Consider the following 22,123-nt stretch of genomic DNA (forward strand, 5'->3'; position numbering starts at 1 on the left):
ATAAAATTTTTCCTTTTCTCGCGCCATCCGTCTTGAACATATTTGCGCGGAAATCGCGAATTAAATTCAGAAACGATTCGAATAACGCCAATCAAATCATTTCAAATCCATGCAGAAATAATACTCAAACTTTAATTTCACGATCACGCAGTTATTCAGCATACTTATAACCACAATCATAAACCGTCATCACGAAAATTTCTAATAAATATTGTGCAAATAGTATAAAGCACGAAATCGGAATAAATACGGCCGTAGCACATGCGATCACCGCGTCGCGCTGTTCCCGCGATCACTCACAAAAGAACCTGCCAAAGTGTCACACCCCGATTTTAATGAAACTTTACATACATTTAGGTAACATAATTAGATGATTTTAGAAACTATCAGTTGCGGCTAATATTCGGTTTCAAGGGGTGAGATCATCTTTTATGTGTATAGCGATTTTCAACTTTTTCCTTTATATCTTGTAAACTATTTGAGATATAAAAAAATGTTTTATACAATAGATTGACAATAAAATTACCTCTGCTTAGTTACGTTAATAACATTTTTTTAAAAATAATTATTTTTTAAAATTAACAAACATAATTGTTTAAAAAGTGATTATAAAAAAATATTATTGACGTGAATAAATAGAGGTAATTTTATTGTGAAACTTTTGTATAAAACATTTTCTTATATTTTGAACGGTTTTCGAGACATAGCTGGAAAAGCTAAAAATCGCTTTACACATGAAGACTGATTTCACCCATTAAAACTGATTTCATCTGTTTCTTAATAATAAAACTTTTATAACTTTTTAAAAAAATATTTATTAAGAAAATGATAAAATTCTATTATTTCCACACAACCTATCATGAGGTAGATAATTAGCACAGCGTGCTTTTTTCATAGTGGCTCCCGCCTAGGCCTAATCTACTCTCTAGTGTATTATTTATATTTTAATGCATGAATTTCTAATGCTGTTCTCACTCTCTTGAAAGATATATTATTATTACATAAAAATTTACCCAACTTTTAGATGACAAAATATCTTTCATGTTATAATGCTACAAAATAATAAAATTTTTTTATTTTAAATCTGCACGAATTTCGATATTTCCACGATATCAAGACAAATTACCGTGCCATATATCTCCTGTAATGTATAAGCACATCTTTTATTATAAACTGCAATAAATGCATTTATTATATTGATTATTTTATAACTAATTGTAAATTTTGGTAACGTGATGATTATACTATATGACAAAATGTTAGCAATTATATTTTTCAAAAAAATGCTGCATACTCACATATTTCTTGCACGACAAACATCGTATTATAGCAAGTGCACTACATATGAAGCAGAGTGTATTTCTTAAATATCCTTTCCAGAGAAACAAAAATCTACTGGATTTTCGAAATGTGGCGGCCATTCCTCGATGTATTTCTCCACTTTTAAATCAGACATGTTTAAAATCGTTGCGATACATCGGGGCTGCATTAAGATGCGCATCGCGCAATCAGAATGCATTTCGATCCGCGCGGTTGTTAAAATTTTCGTTTGCTTTTAACGCTTAGAGTATTCCGGGGGCGTTAACGTGATATCGTTAAAAAAAAAGAAATGATTTTCAGTTTTACAACAACAGAGACGCGTTGCAATTCGCCTGTATGAGCGGAAACTCAAACATCGTTAATTTTCCGGCAAGATTTACAGTCTGTTCCACGCTCTTGCGAAACTTTATACTAAATATAATCTATTAAAATTTTCTTAATAAAGAAATTATTAAAGGAATTATTAAAAAATTTTTTAAGGAATTAATAAAGGAATTATTATAAATTGCAAAATTTAGTTATATTATTGGTTATAGTTGCAAAAATTACTACATATAGGTTTCGAAGTTGTTGAATTTGATAATGAATCTGCAATTAAAATTCCAATATTAAAAATGACGAAAATTGTTGTAAATAGGTTTTGATTTTTGTATTTGACATTTCAGTCAGTGTGTACTAGCTCACACTCTCAACTGCTAAATTTGAAATATTTGATATATAAATATTCATGCCGTATTGTTTATTATAATAACCGTATTCTTATCCTTGTATGGATATGTAGAAATAAATATAAAATTGCCAGTTTTTTCTTTCTCTCTTCCCCTTTTTATACTAAAGAGGTTCTGTCTTAAAATCAAAGACTCCGGTTCTGCAATAAAAAATACGTAACATTAAATGTTACAAGTAATAATATTTATTAAAAGTTTCTAATATTTTTAAACAAAATAATTAAATAAAATATTAATTATCTTACACATTTGATGCTGCATATCCAATTCTACTTGTCTGATTTACATCCAGATTATTATAATTAAGATCATTAGAAGATCGATTTGCAATAAATTCATCAGGAGATTTCTTTAATTCTGCGTATAACTCAACTGATCTTTGATGACTGCAGAGATCTGATGACAAAATAAGAAGAACGATTAGAAATAAAATAATTAACCCTCATGCTTTGTTAGTCGGGTATCTCTTAATCTTGTTAAGGATCAAAGCCCTGCATCTAAATAGCACAACAGGATTATTTTTATTTAATAATTGTTAAGATTCTAATGATTTAATTTTGTTGGCACAACTTTTTTACGCTTAGCAAAGAAATTTATGTTTATTTATAGCAAAGAAAAATGAATTTTATACTTATTTGTAGTAAACGAGATTTTTGAATTTTTGTGAAAATTACAGCAGATCATGTACAAAAAGACTTTATTGGCAAGTAATAAATTTCTTTGCTGAACATAAAAAGGTTGTGTCAACAAAATATGTCATTATAATTTTTGAAATTATTAAATAAAAATAATCTAGTTGTGCCATTTAAACGTAGAGCAAATTTGACCTTCAATATAAGATTAACAAGGTACTAGACCAACAGAGTATGAAAATTAATTAATAAATTTTTAAAACTTTATATCATGTGACGATTAATATAATAATATAATTTACCACGAAAGTTCATTAAACTCAAATTAAATTATTAGGTACATTACTGATCAGCAATTTATTTGCAATTTAAAATTTTTTCCTGATGATGTATCATATAATGAAAATTAAATATACTATTAAATAACTATTTAACAGGTCAATTTGTTCAAATTAATTTACATTATAAAATTATCTATACCAAATTAATATTTTAATTATTATTTATATAAGTCATCGTAAAAATTTTAATTACCATCTTTGCTTAATGGTATTCCTATTAATGAACAACCGGGTTGAGGACGATGGCCATCATTTGCGTTAAATTCTGCTGTTCCCATATGCGAACCAGTGCCATATCCCCACTTGTCCGTATGAATAACATCAACCCATAATGCATCTTTACTCGTAAGGTAACATCCGGTAAGATAAAGCATATCATTTGCAGGATCTAATCCTATAAACAATATGATTTTACACTAAGAAACATTTTAGAATGATGCAAAAGTTGTGCACTGCAGAAAAGTACGAATTTAAAATTTCTTAGTATATTTCTTGTCAACTTCTAGTGGGCGCGATAAATAAAGATAAATAGGAAATATAAAATATAATTGTTATAATTATTAAGAAATAATTATTCAAAATAACAAAAATTATTAGAAAAAACGATGAAGCATATCTTATCTTGAAGATGTAAGTTAATATAATTATGTACCTGTAATGCGGGGTATTTTGAAATTCTTGTTGCATTTACCGGCAAAACCAGCTATGTGCGCGCCCAACGAATGTGCAACGATATAAATTTTAGTTACATCGAGACCGGAGTTTACGAGGTTTTCTATACTTTTAGCAAATAATCTTCCTATTTTTTCAGCGTTTTGAAAAACGGATGTATAACTGCCTTTGGAATGTCTGCTCCAATCAAGTAACACAACGTTATCCGTTCTTCCATAACAGAGCGCTAGAAATGCAAATAAATTTCAATTTGCGTCTTTCTTTGATTTTGCAATAATTCATTTATACATATATTATATAATACCTTTCATCATTAACTGGACATTATCGTTTTCCGGAAATTGCAAATATCCAAAAACGTAAAAAATTGTTCGTTTAGAAGGTTCTAGTACTTTTACCAAATTTTCTGGTGTTGTAATAGGATAGGCGATCGTTGAAGGGGTTTCATTATTACTGAAAAATGCTTACATTATTATTGCTCATTTACGACTTATTGTTAGATATTTTTCTATTTATACTAACCATTTGTAATAAAGCAGGTTGACGTCAGTTGCAAAGTCCGATTCCGGTAGGTTACCTGGATGATAGAATGCGTCCAATCAGTATCTTTAATGTTTACGTAATGTTTAAAAAAATATAGACAGCAATGCATATTTACAAGAGCAATCCAATTGACTAGGAATTATCCTTGCCATGAAAAGTAGCAAAACATGATAATATACAGTCGAAGTTAACATTTTAAAAAAGTCAAATGTTCAAGATCTCCAAGATAAACTTTTCTAATACGGATTTTAATTAGACCGTCGATATTCTGCAAAGAATCTCAATGTGAGTACGAAATATATAGAGGAAATTTCCACATAAATTAAACATGAATCAAATAAGATGATTTGCAGCAACACGCATAAACTTGTTTTGTGTTAATAATTTGAAATGCATTTAAATACACAATCTAACCTATCAATTTTTATTTTTTATGAAAAATAAAATTATATCCCATGTAATAAAATTTGTTTGGTTTAAAAATACCAAATTTGTTTGATTATTTTAATGAAAAATGTAGATTGTTTATATTTCTCTAAACAATTTAGAATATTTTTAAAAAATAAATTTTCTATAACACAGAAACTAAAGAAAAACATAAAATATAGTATAAAATATGTAACAAAATTTTTTTTAGCGAAAAGTTTAATAAAGCCGAAAAATCCATTGCTTTGGTCGCCAGAAAATAGGAACACTACAGATTGACAATCAAGATGCCAACAGTATTAAACAAAATTATTTTAAATGCAAAGCATTTTGTTTAAAACACTAGTAAGAAATGCCAGCAACGTAAGGACAGAAACAAAATAGAATTAAGAGAAAGATAACCGATGAAATTTGAAATATAAAAAAATATTATTTCAGATTATGGAAATTTGCATTTAATCGTGTAAGACCCGTGACACACTATACATTACGAATGCGGATTTTATTCGAATTGCAAATTGTGAATTGTTAATTAGCCAATCAGATGAAAGAAACTAGGATCACGAAATTAAATCGCAGCATAAATGAACCTTTGTTTTGCAATACGGAATTCTTGTTCATGAAAGTAATCAATATTGAGATTTACTGTAACTATTTATCATTTCTTCGCTTAGGTTTATGCAATACAGTAATAATTAAAAGTAAAAGACATATATTCAAATTTTGTGTGAATTCACAGTATGAGCATTCACATTCAATATTTTGTAATCCGCTTCCGCAATGCACATTTAGTTCAAGTTTAAAAGTTGTTTATTTTTTTTGCTTTTTTCAAACAGGTGCTACTTAATTATCCTTCCTGTTTACAATTTATAAATTTGTACCAACATAATTCCAAAACAGAAAGCACGCTGAAATAACATTAAATGGATTTCTTTGACTTATTATTGTGGAAAACATTTTTTTTTGTCAAAAGTGTGTTGTTAACGTTATTCAAGCATCTAGGAACATTTTCAACGCTGCACATATCTTACATAGAAAGAAAACTTTTCACCGATAGAACTAATTATAAAGAGTATAGCGGAATAAGAAGAGTGATTTTGGACCCTGCGCGTAATCAATCGTTATATACGGCCAAATATTCACATAGATAAAACAACATTTTGTGCCAACTTTTATTTCAAAAGATCTTTACAATTTTGACATATCGCAAAAAATGTGATTTTTTATTAATATTTTTTTCTTTGCTAAATCTAAGTTAAAAAAAATTTATAATTATAAAAAATATTTATGTATATAACCTCTAATTTTTTACTAAAAATTCTGTTTTTAAAAAAATCTAAAATTTTTAAAATTGCATTATTTTTTTATATAAAATATTAACCATTTTTAAAAAAAATTCTGTTGATAAGTCATATGACATATAATATTTAATATTTTTTTCAGATTTTTCAATTTGGTGGAACGTTTAAAAAAAAACAATAAAAACCAATTTGTTAAATTATTTTTCGATCTTAAGTGCATCCGATTGACATATATTAAGTTGTTTTTAAACACAATTACTTCCGATTACACATTTACAAACAGTAATATAAAATTATAGAGTTCACCTAATTTAAACTATGAGATTTCAATTTTTTCAGTCAGAAAAAATAATTTAACTGATTTTAGCAGTTCTTTATTTTCTTTAAATTTTTTTTTTTATTTTTTATGTTACTGCCACTTTTTATTAAAAAATATACTTACGTAGTAAAGAAAATTGAGGTATTTTTGATTGACTCAAGGTGTCTAAAATTGAAAATTAATATGTGTTTGATAATATATTTTGGACTCTACGCAGAAGTCCTCTTTTTCACGGCACTATAGTATTTTAACTTTAGACAAAGTAACATATGTCTATGGATCTGTTTGAACGTGTTTTGTCCAATTTCTTTTTTACATACGATTACTCACAAAAATGTTTTACTCACACACAATGGTAATCCCACAGACCCTAACAAAACGTTGCTGCCGTGCCGTACCGTCCGAATTCTAGTTGACCAAAAAAGTATATCAATCGAAAGAGGAGATTTCAAATTTTTTTACGTCCTGGTCCGAACCTTCTATCTCATTCCGTCTTCACACAGCAAGCGTTCGACACTTTATATAGGGTCTCTTAGACCCATTTATAGTATGTGTTTAAGAGTTAAGTTCAAAGTCAGATTGCGACACATTAATCGGAAAACCTATAAGTGTTATTTATACAGAATATGAGCCAAATACAATTGAAAAAGCCTTACGTTGCACGTGCGAATGTGCTAATGGACTAAGAACAGTTGTTCACATATTGCAGCAATTATATATTATTTGACGCATATTTGTCTCGTATTGTATTAAAAAGTTTGATTAACGCTTCCTCTGGTCTTACAATACGAGATAAATATCTTGCATGCGACAAGTAATATATAATTGCTGTAATATGTGAACAACTGTTCTTAGTCCATTAGCACATTTGCATGCAATGTAAGACCAGCTTTTCCAATTGTATTTGGCGCGTATTCTATATAACACTTATATGTTTTCTGATTAATGTGATAAATCGCGATCTGACTTCGAACTTAGCAATGCTTTTATTTTCTTTTAAAAAATTAACATTTATGAATCCGTTATCGTTCATAATAAGTCGTTCATCACCAAGTAATACACAACACGAACATATGGAATATTTCTTGTAATATTAAAAAATAACAGTATGCATACTTACAGAGACAAGAATCGATTTGGCCAGGTATCACATTTGTCATAAAAAATAAGAAAATATAAGAGAGTACAATCGATGTAATTTTTAAACGAAAAATGTATTGCAAACTTTAAACAACAGTGTATCAATGCGGAAACTCAATTTATACCAGTGACATGACCATGTAAATTGAACGTGACAAAGCGATAAACAGAGATAATTTGAAATAATATGCATATTTTTTTTATTGCTTGAGTATTTTTAAATGCTTACTTAATGCGTACACTAACATCAATCAATAAAAGAAAGAAAAATAATAAAATTTGATTGATTACATTGTTTGAAATAAAAATTCTAGAAAAATTTATTTCTTCTAATTTTTGCGACGCTTTGATTTTGACTTTAAAAATATTTTAACGCAATTTTAAAATGTGGCTATCTTAATATCAATTTGTTACACTAAAATTAATATATATATATATATATATATATATATATATATATATATATACATATATATATAATGCTTGATAATGTAATTAATATAAAGCTTTAAAAACAAGATAAAATAAATAAAATAAATAAAAAATATAATTTGTTTTATTCAAAATTAACTATATGGAACATTAGTAAAAATTTAACAACTCTGATAAAATGTTTTTAAGACATTTTTTAAAACGTTTTAAAGACTATTTTTACAAAGTGTCTTTAAGACGTTTCACTTAACTTTAGACTTTGTAGTGATTGGGTGGCCACATTTAATGTTGATCAACCAATTTTTAAAATTATATATAAATCTGTTTCTATAATTAAAGTATAAATAATAATTTTACTTTTATTATGGCCTTTTTAATCATTCCCGAGCTCAACGAGCATACATACACATACTTGACTATCATTAAAATTTATTTTAAATTTCTTAATTTATTCAAAATTAATATTTTTAATATGTATATTAGCTTCAGCATAAATAATTTATGACAAAGTTTATTATTTGACATAATAATATATTTGTTTGAATTTTAAAAGCATAAGCTTTAACAAACACTTGGAATATTTTCTTTGACCTTTTTCAAGAATTTGCTAGAAAAATATATGCTATAATATTTTTTTCTGTATTATCTCTTATTTTATAAATTAGACTATTTTTACTACTTATTGAGATAAAAACGTTCATGTATTTTGTTCAATAAAAATATGAATTGCAAATTTTTCTGATAGCATTGACAGTGTCTTTGTTGTTATACGGTATGAAGAATTATTCCTTTTTTAAAAATTATTATACATTTAAATAGTTTATTTAAAATAATTTTTTTAATTACCTAACATGTTGCGCTTTTTTAATTTTTTGATTGCAATACTCTTTAATTATACATGTGTAAAATAATTCTTTATAATCTCTATATAATCCTTACATTTATCCACATTACCACAAGAAAAAAAAATATTGCACTGGTTTTATAAAGTAAAACAATTATGTCTATTACAATTTTACAATGCTATAATTTTGAAAAGATTCTTCTGCGTTAGCTTACGTAAGTGTATGGAAGAATTATTTGTTTGCGTTTATATTAATACATTTATATATTTTTTTTTGAGCAGTTAACTTTTGAATAAATGAATTTTTTATTACAAACACTGTAAAAAGCAGAACTTCTCATTGTTTTTTCTTGCAAGATCTTTTTTGTTAGAATATATTTGGCTTATTATATTGATCTCATATTCAATGAGATTTTGATCAGTTATATTTGTGATTAAATAACTTTTTTTACTTTTATTTTATACATCTTTGAGGCCTTTTCAAAGTTTTTCTTGAAAGATCTTTTTTTGCAACGAAATTTTTGAAGATGTTACGTACTTGACTTGTTTTTTTACCTTTAATTAATTTCTCTAATCTGCGTTCGTGAAAATTTAACGAGGAATATTTTTTGCTTGAAGTTACTCTGCAAAAAACGTGCTACGAACGATTATAGTTAATCTTTAACGCGGAAGTATGCAGCTGGTTAATCGTGAATCTCCAGCACGAAGCACTACCGAGTTTCCTTCTTTCAGTTGGGGTAGTAACGATCGCGCGAGATTATTCGGTAAGGATGCTCGACGTTTCTGATGTGAGAGTGCTTCCTGCTGTGTTTGAAGAACCGCTACAATCTCGAGATCAGACTTCCGTGAAGGAAAGGGGTCTTTGCCGAGCTATCCGTTCGAGCGTGTTTTTTTTCTTCTCATCTGCTCATCTATCGATTTAAAGATGACAGACAGAATCTGAGCTGACGGTAATTGCAAGCCGCTTAATCGAAATCGAACAAATTGTTGATTCAGATTTTCTCCCTTTTAATTCGTAAACGTAAATGTATAATGTCAAAATCATGCAACTTTTATTTTTACTTATGGATTCATTTTTAATTGTAATTTAACGGCCGAATTAAAAAAAAATGTTATCATTAAAAAAATGTTCTGACTGATTTTATTCAAAAATAATCTGTAAGCGAAGTATCTAACAACAATTAATTTAAAAAAGTTTTTTATGTATTCTTTGTCTCACTGTTTTAACGGCTAGATTATACTTTAATAATCAATATTAAATACACTTCTATTTCTTTTAAATAAACTAACTTAATTACAACTTAATAATTGAAATGCGTAGATCCCAAATTTACTGATAACTTATATCTACGCGTGAAAAGTGAGCGTTGCAAATATGCAATATGCAACACTTCTGTAGAAAAGGTGAAGCATTTTTATTAACCCTTTCGCTACAAATCTGAGTAACTCGTGTCCGATCGATTGCTATTCATGGAAGTTTCTCAAAGAGTCTTCTTATCCCACTTCTTATCCCTTCGTAAAAAAGTTTGTGGTAGAGGGGACCTCTGTGCGATGCGATGGTGCGATCGAGGTATCTCTGCGAACAGCATCAAGTTGATTTCTGTGTCATTAAGTGACCCACGCGATTGTACACAAAGTTAATTACTTTTTTACGAAAAGTAAAAATTTTGTAAAAATTATTGTATCATTTTCAATCTAAATTAATATCTGAATGTTTGGTTTTGTACAAAAATTATTTTTCTAAAAAGAAAATTGCTTGTTTAAACAAAATCATTTATTACAAAAATAGATTTGGCGCGGAATCGCATTATTTGCGTTGCAACATAACGTTGAGCTTTCTTGGGAAAGACATTATTTTTACACTAAAATAAAATGCTACTGTGATGTTTAATTTTTCCTGTTTGCTGTTTTTTTAATCACTCATTTTCACATACCCGAATAATTATACCTTTTGAAGAATTCGAAATTCCGATATTTTTTCTAAAGCTTTATAGCTAAATTAGAAAACTCTGAAGTCATTTTATTTATACGCATTTATACGCATTTATAAAAAGTTATAATTTGTTAAGTCAAATACCACTTTTATCTACAACGTTTGATTAATTTTCGGTTATTAAATTATACTGCATTTTATTTTATTCCAAAATCAAGTACAGACATTTGTTCCAGAAATTTTAAAGTATATTGATAAATTTTTACAGTTACTTTTAGATGAAAAAGTAATCGCACGCGACTTATCCAGATTTGTCCAGAAAAAGATTTGCCGTTTTCTTACATTTTACAAGTTAACATTTTTACTTTTAAAGAATACGTCAAATAGACAGAAATTCAAGATTCCACATAACGACTGCTAAGTTATTTTTGTTTACTTCGAGGATATATTTCCGCCTTTCTCAAGTTCAGTTTCTCTCGATTTTTGTAGACGAGAGGTAATTTTACGACTAATTTCTTCTCGAGATCTAATGATAATACATTCGTCCTTCAAATGCTTTACCGATCGCCCAAGAATCTGCTCGGAAGACATTCTGCGATCTAAGATTCGCATCTTATCGACAAAAGAGACCTTTGTCTTCGACAAACAAGACTTGTCGATAAAACTTGTTTCTTTAGTCTAGTCTTCCAGATCTTCATCCGCTCTGGCACAAGCGACAGTTTAATTACATTTCATTACAACTCTAGCGCAACAAATAACACTCTAATTGCATCAGGTTCATCCCCGATGCTGTCTTCGTCGCGACACCGATTACGCGATAAAGCGACAAGCTTGTTTCATACTTGGATTAAAACTTCAGAACGTTCATTGGCGCGTTCGTATGAAAAATCGTGCGCTCGTTTAAAATTGAATTAGCAGTAAACGTCATTACTATCAAATAGCAGTTGCAGCGCAAAACACGCCGTTAATGTAATTATACGCTCTCATGTAGCTCACGATTGAGTTTTGGTCGATTTAATATTTTTGAATAAATTTGTGAGATTTTAAACTGGCGATTTTCGATCGCATTGCTTAACGTAGCGTTAATCGCGCAAATTTGAAAATCATGTCTTCGTGTCGCGCGCCGCTACATAATGTAGGATTTTGAGAATATAATTATTGTAAATACTTGTTTATGATACTTTTACAAGACAGTTTAATTATAATCGCTTAATTATTGACCAATTAAAGAAAACCCACAATATAATAACATGAACATATGAACAATTATCAAAAGGTAGAATAATCAAACATAGAATTATCGTAAAAAGTATTACATAAATTATACAAAATATGTTTCAAATAAAAGTGGAACGGTCCAGAGAAATATGTTTTGGTTAAGTTGCTTTTTTTTCTAGATGGAGTCGTAAAAAAAAAAATATGAAAGTTATTTTTTTAATTCTATACATAAAAGTGTTAAGGTACGTTTATCAAAAATTAATAGTTTACAAAGTATTTTGTATTGTATGACGAAATATGTTTGATTGAAATATCACATAAACTATTGAGTTTTTTATAACTTTAATATTCTTTACGCAGAATAATTTAAAAAATCAGATTACATATAAAAAAAAATCAGACAATTCCATTTTAAAAAAATGGCTTGATTTTTTTGGCATTCTCTCCTAAAAAAAACAACGTACGTTATCAAAATATATCTCTCTCAAAACCGTTTCACTTTTATTTAAAACATTGTTTTTGTATCATTAATAATTTCAGAGAAAATTGACTGAAATTATAAAAATAATTTATCCTGTATAGAAACAAAATTGTTTTTAATAATATTTAAAGTGAAATATACCAAAGTATGTATATTTTATTTTATGTGTGCATTTTTCAATGAAACATTACAGTATGATTCATACTGCGAAAAATATTAATGTTTCATATTTGTGTCGATTGCTTAGCAACTAAATTACACTAATTAATATTATTTAAGATACTATATTTAATCATTTTTCGATTTATACAGATAAATCGACAGTCAATGAACATCAATACATTAAAAATTTCATGTTTAATTTTTCTGAGATTCCTATACTGTGCGCTGTATCCCAATGTCGCTTAAAATCAAAATGCATTTTTGATGAGACTTGTTATGATATATACTTCTCCATCGTGCGGTTTACGGATCCACCTCGAATTTTGCTTACGCCACATCAAAGCCGGCATTGCATGTAGCCGCGCCAACTACATATGCATCTCGCTAAATTTGCGTTTAAGCTCTCGCGTAGAGTTCCGGAATGTATTATCCGGTATTATAATTCTACCACTATACTCTCCCTTCCTCTCTCTCTTTCTCTACCTACCCACCTATCTTTATCTTCTACCTCTGCAGGGAAAGCTGATCGTTTATTAGGATGCAGTTACCGTTTTCCTTTGACGACGAGGGTTTTATAAAAGCAACGGAAACCTTTGAAACACAAAATTCTCCTGTCAATTCTGTTAAACTGATGAGTTGTGTGACGCAGCATATAAGCTCGAACTTGTAATTTTACGATCGAAATGCATGTAAAATGGGTCAAAGTAGAGCATCGCATACCTCTTTTAAAGGCTCCATCGATGCACGTAGCTTCCACGCGTGGAAGGCGCGTGTCTATCCCGAGTTTACTCAAGCCACCTTTGCGAAACGAGCTCCTCTCACGAACTTGTCGATAACAGTTTGGCAACCCCCAGGCCTTTCCACCTTCGCGCCACGACCACCGACTACCACGGGAATTCAATTATCCCGCCCGTTCGAACCGCCGGCTGGGTGAAGATAATACGAAACGAACGAGCCGGGAGACCGACCGGCCATCTTGGTGGGTCCGGGCTCGGGAATTCTCCGGCTCCTCGCATGTCTCGGATGAAAGGCTTAGCGCGACCCAATGGCGCACATACCCGCCGAGCACCCTTCACGTGCCAACAATTTCCGCAAAGCTCGGTCACTTACCGCCGAATTGCGCGTTACGAGTCCTAAATGAACCGTAAAACACTGTCATGCGATGAGCATCTCTTTTTGTCGGACGTTTCCCAGAGAACGCGTTAGAAAGAACTTATTAAAAATTTTTCTCTATAAATTAACAGACGTGCAAGAATTTTACAACCTATAATAATATAATGATTCTTTCTTCTGATTACAGCTCTGAAAACATTGAATCGTTTAAACAAGGAAGGCGAGGCGCTTGCTCTTCAAGATGACCTCACAACGCACCCCACCTTGGCCTTGATGCGGCGCATCCTCGCAGATGCACAGGTAACACCAGCGAGTTTTAAACGAGTTTCACAATAGATTGGACGAGTCTTGACCTTAACTGAAGAGATGACGTTGCTCTCGTTACAGTGTGTTAACACTGGCAGATGCCACGATGAATCATATTGGGTTGGAACAAAAGTTCCTAGCGTTGTTTAAGTAAAATTTAAAGACTGCGTTTAAATATTTTTGTGCATAGATTTATTTAATCACATATGTTCCGCTACGCACTTTTGTTCCAAGCTGATATGCATATTGTCGCAAGAGTGATGTTAAGAGCTAGCTATGAAACAAGTTGGTACTATTGTTATTGGTATTTTGTATCAGCGAAAGTGAATCTATTGTTAAAGAAGAATATTTTTGCACGCGTTTGTAATATACAATACATGTTTCGAAAAGGAACAAAAGTGGTAGATGCTGTAATATTGCATTGAAAATTTCTTAAATGCATCACAAATGTTTTTTTACAGCCTCTATTATTTTTATTTTTCTCTGAAACTCGTACATTATAATCGCACACGAATATTCTTTCTTCTGAAAACTCATTTCACTGACACAAAATAGCGCTGTTAATAACTCAAAACGTCTTAACCCTTTTTTTATAAATAACTCTTGACGTCATCTCTCCAATGTATAACGTCGTAATGCTTTTCAGTATTGACACGCTGTATTAAGGACAAGAGTCAATAAGGGCCAAGACTTTTACACTGATGCAATAAATCTAAAGAACATTTAGTTTACTCAGACTCCCCAGAGATAGTGACGAGTAATTTGATCATGCTTTATGAAGAAGATAAAGCGACTTAATTAAAACACATTATAAATCGTCTTGCGCGAGCTCCACGTCCAAATCAAACAGCCCCCTACTACAGAGGTTAATTATCGAACAGATAAGGGGCCGCGCATATATGCGCCATTGATATCGAAATCCATTGTCTACGTATTTGAGATAGGGTATTGTGCATTAGCATAATTTAGCATTACGCATTGCGATCATGGATTCTGACGTGTATTCTAGTTTTTTTTTTTTTAGGAAAGCATGTTTCTTCCAGTAGCGTGAATAAAATTGCGCAAGAAGATTTTAATAAACGTGATAATTCAACCGAAATTAATTTTCTTTCAAGATTAATTTTACTTAAATGTTCCTTCTTTAGTACATGGCAAAAATGCTTTTGAAGTATCTAAAAATTTAGCTAGACACGATTTGAAAATAATTTTGTTGGACAATAATTATGAAAGACGTTCAAGCATGGCGAGCAACGCTACAAATAGCTTTCACACTCTAGCGAGCTCAGCTCGAGCATCCTATAATTATTTTGACTTGGTCTAACAAAATTATTTTCAAATCTATATCCAGCTAAGTTTTTAGCAAAACTCTGTTCTTTTCGCGCAAGATTAAGTTTTTACAACGCGAGAAGCAGGCAAATTGACAGGCGTAAAAAAAAAGAAAAACGATAATCATAAAAAAGTGACGTGCGCCAGTTCATTCAAACTGGAAACCGGCCAAAAGTGTTTCTTTATTGTCGAGCAGCCCTCTCGAGGCGAGAGGCGCGCGCGATTTTCAAGAAAGCGGGGAATCGAGAATTCGATGGGGTTAATTGTCAGACGGACGGAGGGGTCGCTCTATTGATAGGGATTCCTTTGTCCACCGCCAGCCATTGTTACCTATGCACACGCGACCCCCGACTGCGATTTGCCGACATTTCCCTACGTCTGCTGCCCGATGTTTATTACGAACAGAGAGATGTTGAATGCCGTCGGGAGGAGTTGTTCGCGCCTGTTGGAAAAGTAAAAAAAAAAGGGGGGGGGACCGGTGGCAACTCGCAGCGACGGGTTTATTGGCGCGCAAGTAAAATAACAAAATAAGGGTTGGAATGTAAAAAGTGTCCTTCGCGTGTTCGTTGCTCGGCATTTCGTATGACTTCGTGTTAGATCTGAGACTGTTTCGTGTAACAACGTGATTTATATCTTGTTACGATCAATACAACTAGTACTCACGTGAAATCTCTGTGACTGGTTTCTCATATCTAAGAAATCTTATGTTTAAACGGAATAAAAACGGACCAATGTAATTTGCTACGATAATTAAATAAAGATAATTGAATAAAGGGTTGCTTACCTTTTTGCCTTGACTTAATCATGAATCAGTAACTTCAGGTAATAATTAATCTATGCCAATGGCAGGTCTTTGCTTGCGCGACTAATTAAACAAATATCATACCCGGCGATTGATGCTCCTCTCGATGATCGTAACAAGGGAAGATTAAGACAAAAACGTATTCTGTTCCCCATCTAAAATTGGAAGGTTAAAGTCGCGCGTCAGGAACAGGTAAATTAATCAGGTAAATTCGGGGATGTCGTCTACGTACACTCGAGTAGACTTAAAGACGGATATAAGGGGCTAAACCCTTTTGTAATAGCCTCGCTTCGCCTAGAGCGAGGAAGATATACTGTTTTGTTACTGGTTTCCACTTTAGACATTTCTGTAATGAAATACGTAAATTTGTGTGCGTGCATCAAATTATACGTAAGAGCCGCGAGAATTGAAAATTTAAGAACAAAGAAATGTCTGCAAATATTCAAGCAGCCTCAAATATTTAGTTTTTTATTGAAAAAAAGACACAAATCTTATTATAGTAATATCGGTTATTGTAAGATTTGAGCAAATAGAAAAATATTTTTTAACTCAGTGTAAAATTTTTTTATTTAAAAGAATAGATTAATGATGTGTTTCTGTTTTAAAAATACAGACTTTTATTTAAAAATTATGATTAGCAAGCAAGGTTAGAATAAATATGAAAATAAATAAATAATATTATAATAGCAATCTAAATAAACACGCGTGCCAGCATAGTAACCTCGATACATTATCTAAAATTAAAAAGTAAACATCTTTTCTTTATTCGTGTTATTTTCAGATCACGGAGAAAACTTTTTAAAATATTTTTAGCGGAGCTGCACACATTTGAATTTAAACATTGTATATTTCTGAAATTCTTTTTCTTTTGTTTTTTATGACTTAAGAAAGAAAAAAATAAAAATCGAAACAAACATCCGTAATTTAATGTCGACTATTATTAAAAATAGTGTTTTAAAATTTTTTAACTGATCGGATAAATTGTGCTTGAGTTATTATAGCTTTAAAAAGAAAATATTTTAAGAAAAATACAATTCAAGTTTAGTAACACTTTTTTAATTAAGTTTGCATTTTATTTTATTTTAGTTTTTTAATATACATATTTTCAAGGCGAAAACACATGTAAGGATGTATATGTCATGTTTTAATGTATTATCAACAATTTTTAAATTTCATAGATTGTTTTATCATTAAGTAACTTTGTAGAATTTCAACATAATTCTCTTATTAATTAAATAATTATTTAATATTTTTTGTTTGCTCTTGATTCTTATACATATAAATCGTGTTTTGTACTCACAAATTTACAAATTGAATCAATTTTTTTACATATACGAGTGAAACTTTAGTATACATTCGTGCAAAAGTTTATTTGGATTTACTCATTTAAAAGTTATTTACTTAAAACTACGGTAAAATAGTCTAACAATAAGGTGTTGTAAGCCAAAGTCTTTATTGTTTTTTTTTTGCAGCTAGTTTCAGAGTTAAAATTCGAGCATTTGTGATCAAATTTATTGTCAATTGTTAAGAAAAAAAAAATTAATTTAAGAAGCCTGCAGTTTTTAAATTTTGATAATTTTTAGCTAGTATTGTAGAGGCAAAAACATCCTTAAACAAAAGTTTTACATAATGTATAAAAATGCTCCATTTTCTGATTTGTTAGAATCTTATAATCCCTTAAAACTGATATACGTATAAATTGTAAAAGCTGATACAACAATCGTTGCAGTTGATATATCCAATTGAACTAATTCATGAATTAATTAATGTAAACCGTACCCGCCCAAATTTCATACCTTGCGTTAATTAAATTTCAATGCACAAACAAATGACATTACCATCATTAATATCTCGCTGTCTCACAATAATCTCACAATATCGTTCGTAATACAAAAATCCACGCGCTACGGAAGCGTATTACTCGATATTGATCACGCTGCACGCGCGAATAAAAGGCGAACAGGAATGACCGAACTTTCATTTTAGCGTGTCATTCATTTGGAGCGTAACGCGCGTCGAAAGCACTCGCTGTTAAAAGAGCCGTCAGACTTGTTAATGTTTGATATCATGATTTTCACAGGGCGGATAGATTAATGTTGGCGCTCCGTTAATTTCCGCGGCGTATTGCCGGCGATACGATGGTGAATTGCAGAACGTTTTATGCAGCATAATGCAAGGGATGCAATTACGTCATACATACAGAATCATATGTAATACCCTGTCGGTGCTTCAATTGTTATCGTATTATTATTGAATTTGTGTATAATTTTGCGGTACATACGCGGCAGCTTGTATGTTAATTCAATATTGCAAGTCTGAACGGGCGTAAAGAGGTTTTTCATTATAGAGGGGGCGCAGCGGGGAAGAAGATATCGCGCGTTTCACAGTTGTGCTGAGCAAAATTTTTGAAACCTTCTAAATCTCCGTAATTTCCGAGTCTCGGTAATGATATATCCCCGGTGGGAAGACCTGGCGGAAGAGACGGGGATTTGGATTATAGCTAAATCACACGCGACACGTCGCGCATATACACGTTTATCCGACAAATAGCATTCGGACGTGGAGGACGTGGCAATTTCGGGATTAATGCAATCAAACTGATGGCCCGCAGTTTGCCGACAATGGACACGCGCGCGCGATGAAAATTAAAGTTGGACCGCGCGCTTGCGTCCCGCAATTATAACGTCGTAAAAATCGCAGCGGTAATTTGTAACTCGGCGAGGTAACGTTATGCGAAGTGCGAACATTATCATGTCACGAATTACCGGAGGAATTTCCTGTAATATGGCCAAATATTACGTATCAATTATCTTACGTTAATTACGGATCACATAGCGCTCGGATATGCAACCTAAATATATAATTACCATTAATTTTGGTGTTATCCACGCTATTATTCAAATATATAATTGGGAAACGACATGAAACGTACACGGAGCGAATGGGAATAAACACGCCGAAGAATTATTTCCCGTTGAATATATCTTCCATTTGTTCGGTATGTAATTTTTACAGCGCAATTAGAAAGGATATCTTGAATGTCTCGCATCGAACTACTTTTCATCTAGTTAAAGTGATTTAAAAAATCTATACAAATTTATATAAAATTTAAAAAAACCTATATTAAAAAATGGTTAGAACAGATATCTGTATTCCTTTTTGGCAAGAAAAGAAAGATAAAATGTAGCACAATTTAATTATCTTTGGAAAACTTTTATGGTTAGAAACGATGTTCGGAAACGGAACACCCATGATTGGGCCTTAATCTTACTTCGATGTTATTATTCAGAAAATTCAGATTTTTATTCAACTGTTGTCACTATTGAACGATCAAACGTCAACGATCTACCTATTTCATGCATTGAAAAATGTACGAAATGCACGGCTGTTCTTTGCTGCTTTGACGCAAACAGCCCTTAAAGCACGCTCTACGGACGCTTTTGAGCCAAGGCATCGGGAAAAGTTGGGCTTTCAATCGCGTCCCCGCTTCCAAAAGATGATCAATCGGCCGCCGAGCAATATCCGGCGGAAGCAGAATTTCCACTCGACGTTTCAAGGTGAAATCGCCCTATTATACCCGCGTTTGAATTTCGATCTCCTACGCGTATCCACGTGACAGAGACGGGAACCGGTACAGAGAGACGTACGGGTACTGAGAAGCGGAAGGCGTACCCGAGGGGGAAAGAGGAAGCTGTCGTGCGCGCCGGTAGGGTCGCAGGACATATAGAAAAGGAGAAACGTGACGAGGCATATGAATCGGGCATAATGTCGCCTTAGCGTACACCGCGGAACGGATACGCGCTGACAGAGCCGGTAACAAAGTTTCCCAGCTGCTGGATACGATCGATACGGACGATATCACAAAGTTCAAATGCGGCCTCGCTTGCTGCGACAAGAAGCGTTGCCTACACAATCTCACGGCGGTGGTGACGTAAACAGAAGTTTATGAAAGCGGTATGACTTCTTGAGCCTGCTGGAGACACTCTGCAGTCACGAAATGACGTCCGCAATTTTAATTGGTGTCGCCATTTTTGAGCAAATTAATCGAAATAATACAACTGATTTCAAATTTTAGGCAGATGAATAAATTGTGTGGAAAATCTCTTTTCCGTAATTAGAGCCAAGAATCCTCTTCCTAATCTGTTATAATTAAAAAATAAATAAAAGAAATGGCTGCACAGAAAAAAATTAGTATCAAATCAACAATCATATTCTCATATAGGGGAGGGCTGCCAAATGCGTATTACTTAAGCTATTTTGTATTATATTTTGCCTTAGGGTGTAAATTAAAGGTAGATATTGTAGTTTGATGTTTCAGTTGTCTATCATTATATGTTCAACTTTTCAGTAATAACAAATTAATTTGTTATAAGCTTCAATGAATGATAAAAGTAATTAAATATATAATTGACTATTAATTAATATTTATTTTATTAACAGTTTGTCGAAAAAGCGGTCAAATATTCAATAATTAATAAATAACAATAACGAAAAAATAAAGACACTGAAATAAAACTGGTTTGGATTTATTTTCGTCATTGACATATTTTTAGTCATAACAGTCGCTAGCTTACTATTATCATTTGTCAATCTTACATTAATATCACTTGTTTACAGTAAACTTGATGGTGATACGAATTAGGAAACTTGATACAATAGTATAAGAGAGAGACTCTTGCTCATATATATGAGAATATGATTGTTGAATTAATAATAATTTTTTTCTGTGTGCAAATTAAATTTTGTGCCAGTTACTTCTGATCTTTTCTGAAAAATAATGTCGCTGACCTAATTTTTTCAGGACACTTCTTAGGACTCTTTTTAGAACCAACGTTCCATGACAAATTTATTTTTTCTTTCGTTTTCAAGATATCGAACTCGCATGAGTAATGTTTCATTAATCAAAGATTAAATGATATTGAGGTACTGGCTGGTATACACTATCGAACTATCGATACTTCGGGAGTTTTACAAAAGGTGTTGAAGTTACGTCGATTGCTTAGTGATAGGTAAAATAGTCGATAGCATCGCGTCGCATCGATTGGAGAAAAATTGGAAAAAAATAGACGAAAAAGATAGGAAAAGACAGGGATGAAAAGAGAGAGGAAGGATGCGCGTGCACTCGACGACGATGTCGAAAGTAATAAGGACATTTCCGGTAGACGACCTTGCATACGTGGCGTGGCTGTCCTCGCTGGCAGAACAAAAAAAAGGATATATAACAAGAGCGTGTCTACACAAATTATGGGGAGAAATATGGTTGTCAGCAAACAGAATATAAAATCTTTGACGTTCAGATTTTGCCCAAGATACACGGGGACTCGTGAAAGTTCGTTTCGCGATTTGATTTGTATGGAAATGCGCGAAATTTTATTATGTGCAACCTTGTTAACGCTTGCAACCTATTTTGCTCTTAAATTCTTTCCCCGATGCCTAAATGAATACGGAAAAATACTCGTATATTATGTTAATATAAAAAAAAGTACGATATTAATCCCTTTTGATTTTATTTATTTTTATTTTTTACCTATTTGGAAAATTAAAGTAACTCATACGGTACGTGTGATGATATAAAATATTTTATCCTTACAACACAAAAAGGTCGATTGTGATTTATGAAAATCGAATTGCTCGACATTCGATTTTCATAAATCACAATCGTTACAGAAAGATGTATGTGCACATATAGAGCTTACTAAATATTTTACAGAAATGGAAATATAAAATATTTTAGAAGCGTTTTATTATCAGGAAAACTGACGCGTTTGAAATATTTAAATATTTAACGGAATATATGACAGTTTTCGTCTTTGTTATGAATATTATTATCTCTGGCAATTAATGCTGAACGTTTTGCTGAAAGCTAAAACGCGTGCATTAAGAGCCGTCACGTGATCACAGATATCGCGTACGCAGATAACAGCCGCGAATGAGAGCGCGCTGCTGCATCAGACGAAAAGCAGCAGGCGGAGAAAGTAGGAGAGGATTTATCAAGGGAGAAGGTGGATGCCATTTAGCGTTTGAACAAACACCATCGCGAAATGACGAAGAGGGATGAACTGACGACAAGACGATAAGAGAGCT

General features: G+C 31.7%; 2 protein-coding genes across 18 annotated transcripts in view; one reads left to right on the forward strand and one right to left on the reverse strand.

The window, feature by feature from the left end:
* The window catches only part of LOC105194021 (kazrin), a 206,067-nt gene that overhangs the window by 121,494 nt on the left and 62,450 nt on the right, over nt 1–22,123 (forward strand). For all 15 annotated transcript variants that reach the window (XM_039453497.1, XM_026138186.2, XM_039453498.1 and 12 more), the window contains one exon: nt 13,793–13,905. In XM_039453497.1, the coding sequence (XP_039309431.1) occupies nt 13,879–13,905 (27 nt within the window). In that variant the 5' untranslated portion in view covers nt 13,793–13,878. The remainder of the gene's footprint in view (nt 1–13,792; nt 13,906–22,123) is intronic.
* Nucleotides 1,805–7,518, reverse strand: LOC105194020 (lipase member H-A). Of its 3 annotated transcripts, XR_003269100.2 has the most exons (9): nt 7,403–7,518; nt 4,352–4,504; nt 4,216–4,270; nt 3,998–4,146; nt 3,674–3,919; nt 3,215–3,415; nt 2,294–2,444; nt 2,073–2,188; nt 1,805–1,908 (listed from the first exon to the last, which is right to left on the reverse strand). XR_003269100.2 is itself a non-coding variant. In XM_026138190.2 (8 exons), exons 2-8 carry the CDS (start codon nt 4,428–4,430, stop codon nt 2,152–2,154), a joined length of 918 nt encoding a protein of 305 aa, XP_025993975.2. In that variant the 5' UTR covers nt 4,431–4,504; nt 7,403–7,518; the 3' UTR covers nt 1,847–2,151. The 3 variants fall into 3 exon arrangements, 2 of the variants coding, with proteins under 2 accessions (XP_025993975.2, XP_039309451.1); XM_026138190.2 differs by having other exon boundaries at nt 1,847–2,188; XM_039453517.1 differs by lacking the exon at nt 7,403–7,518 and adding an exon at nt 6,630–6,959 and having other exon boundaries at nt 1,847–2,188.

Source organism: Solenopsis invicta, chromosome 9 (assembly GCF_016802725.1).
Source record: "Solenopsis invicta isolate M01_SB chromosome 9, UNIL_Sinv_3.0, whole genome shotgun sequence".
In the NCBI taxonomy this organism is placed as follows: Eukaryota; Metazoa; Arthropoda; class Insecta; order Hymenoptera; family Formicidae; genus Solenopsis; species Solenopsis invicta.

Coding starts and splice junctions, on each gene's coding strand:
- LOC105194020 (XM_026138190.2), bottom strand. CDS start 4,430: ATGTTAACTTCGACTGTATATTATCATGTTTTGCTACTTTTCATGGCA. Junction 2,445..3,214: donor AATACCATTAAGCAAAGATG/GTAATTAAAATT, acceptor TTTTGTCATCAG/ATCTCTGCAGTCATCAAAGA. Junction 2,189..2,293: donor GGATATGCAGCATCAAATGT/GTAAGATAATTA, acceptor TTTTTATTGCAG/AACCGGAGTCTTTGATTTTA.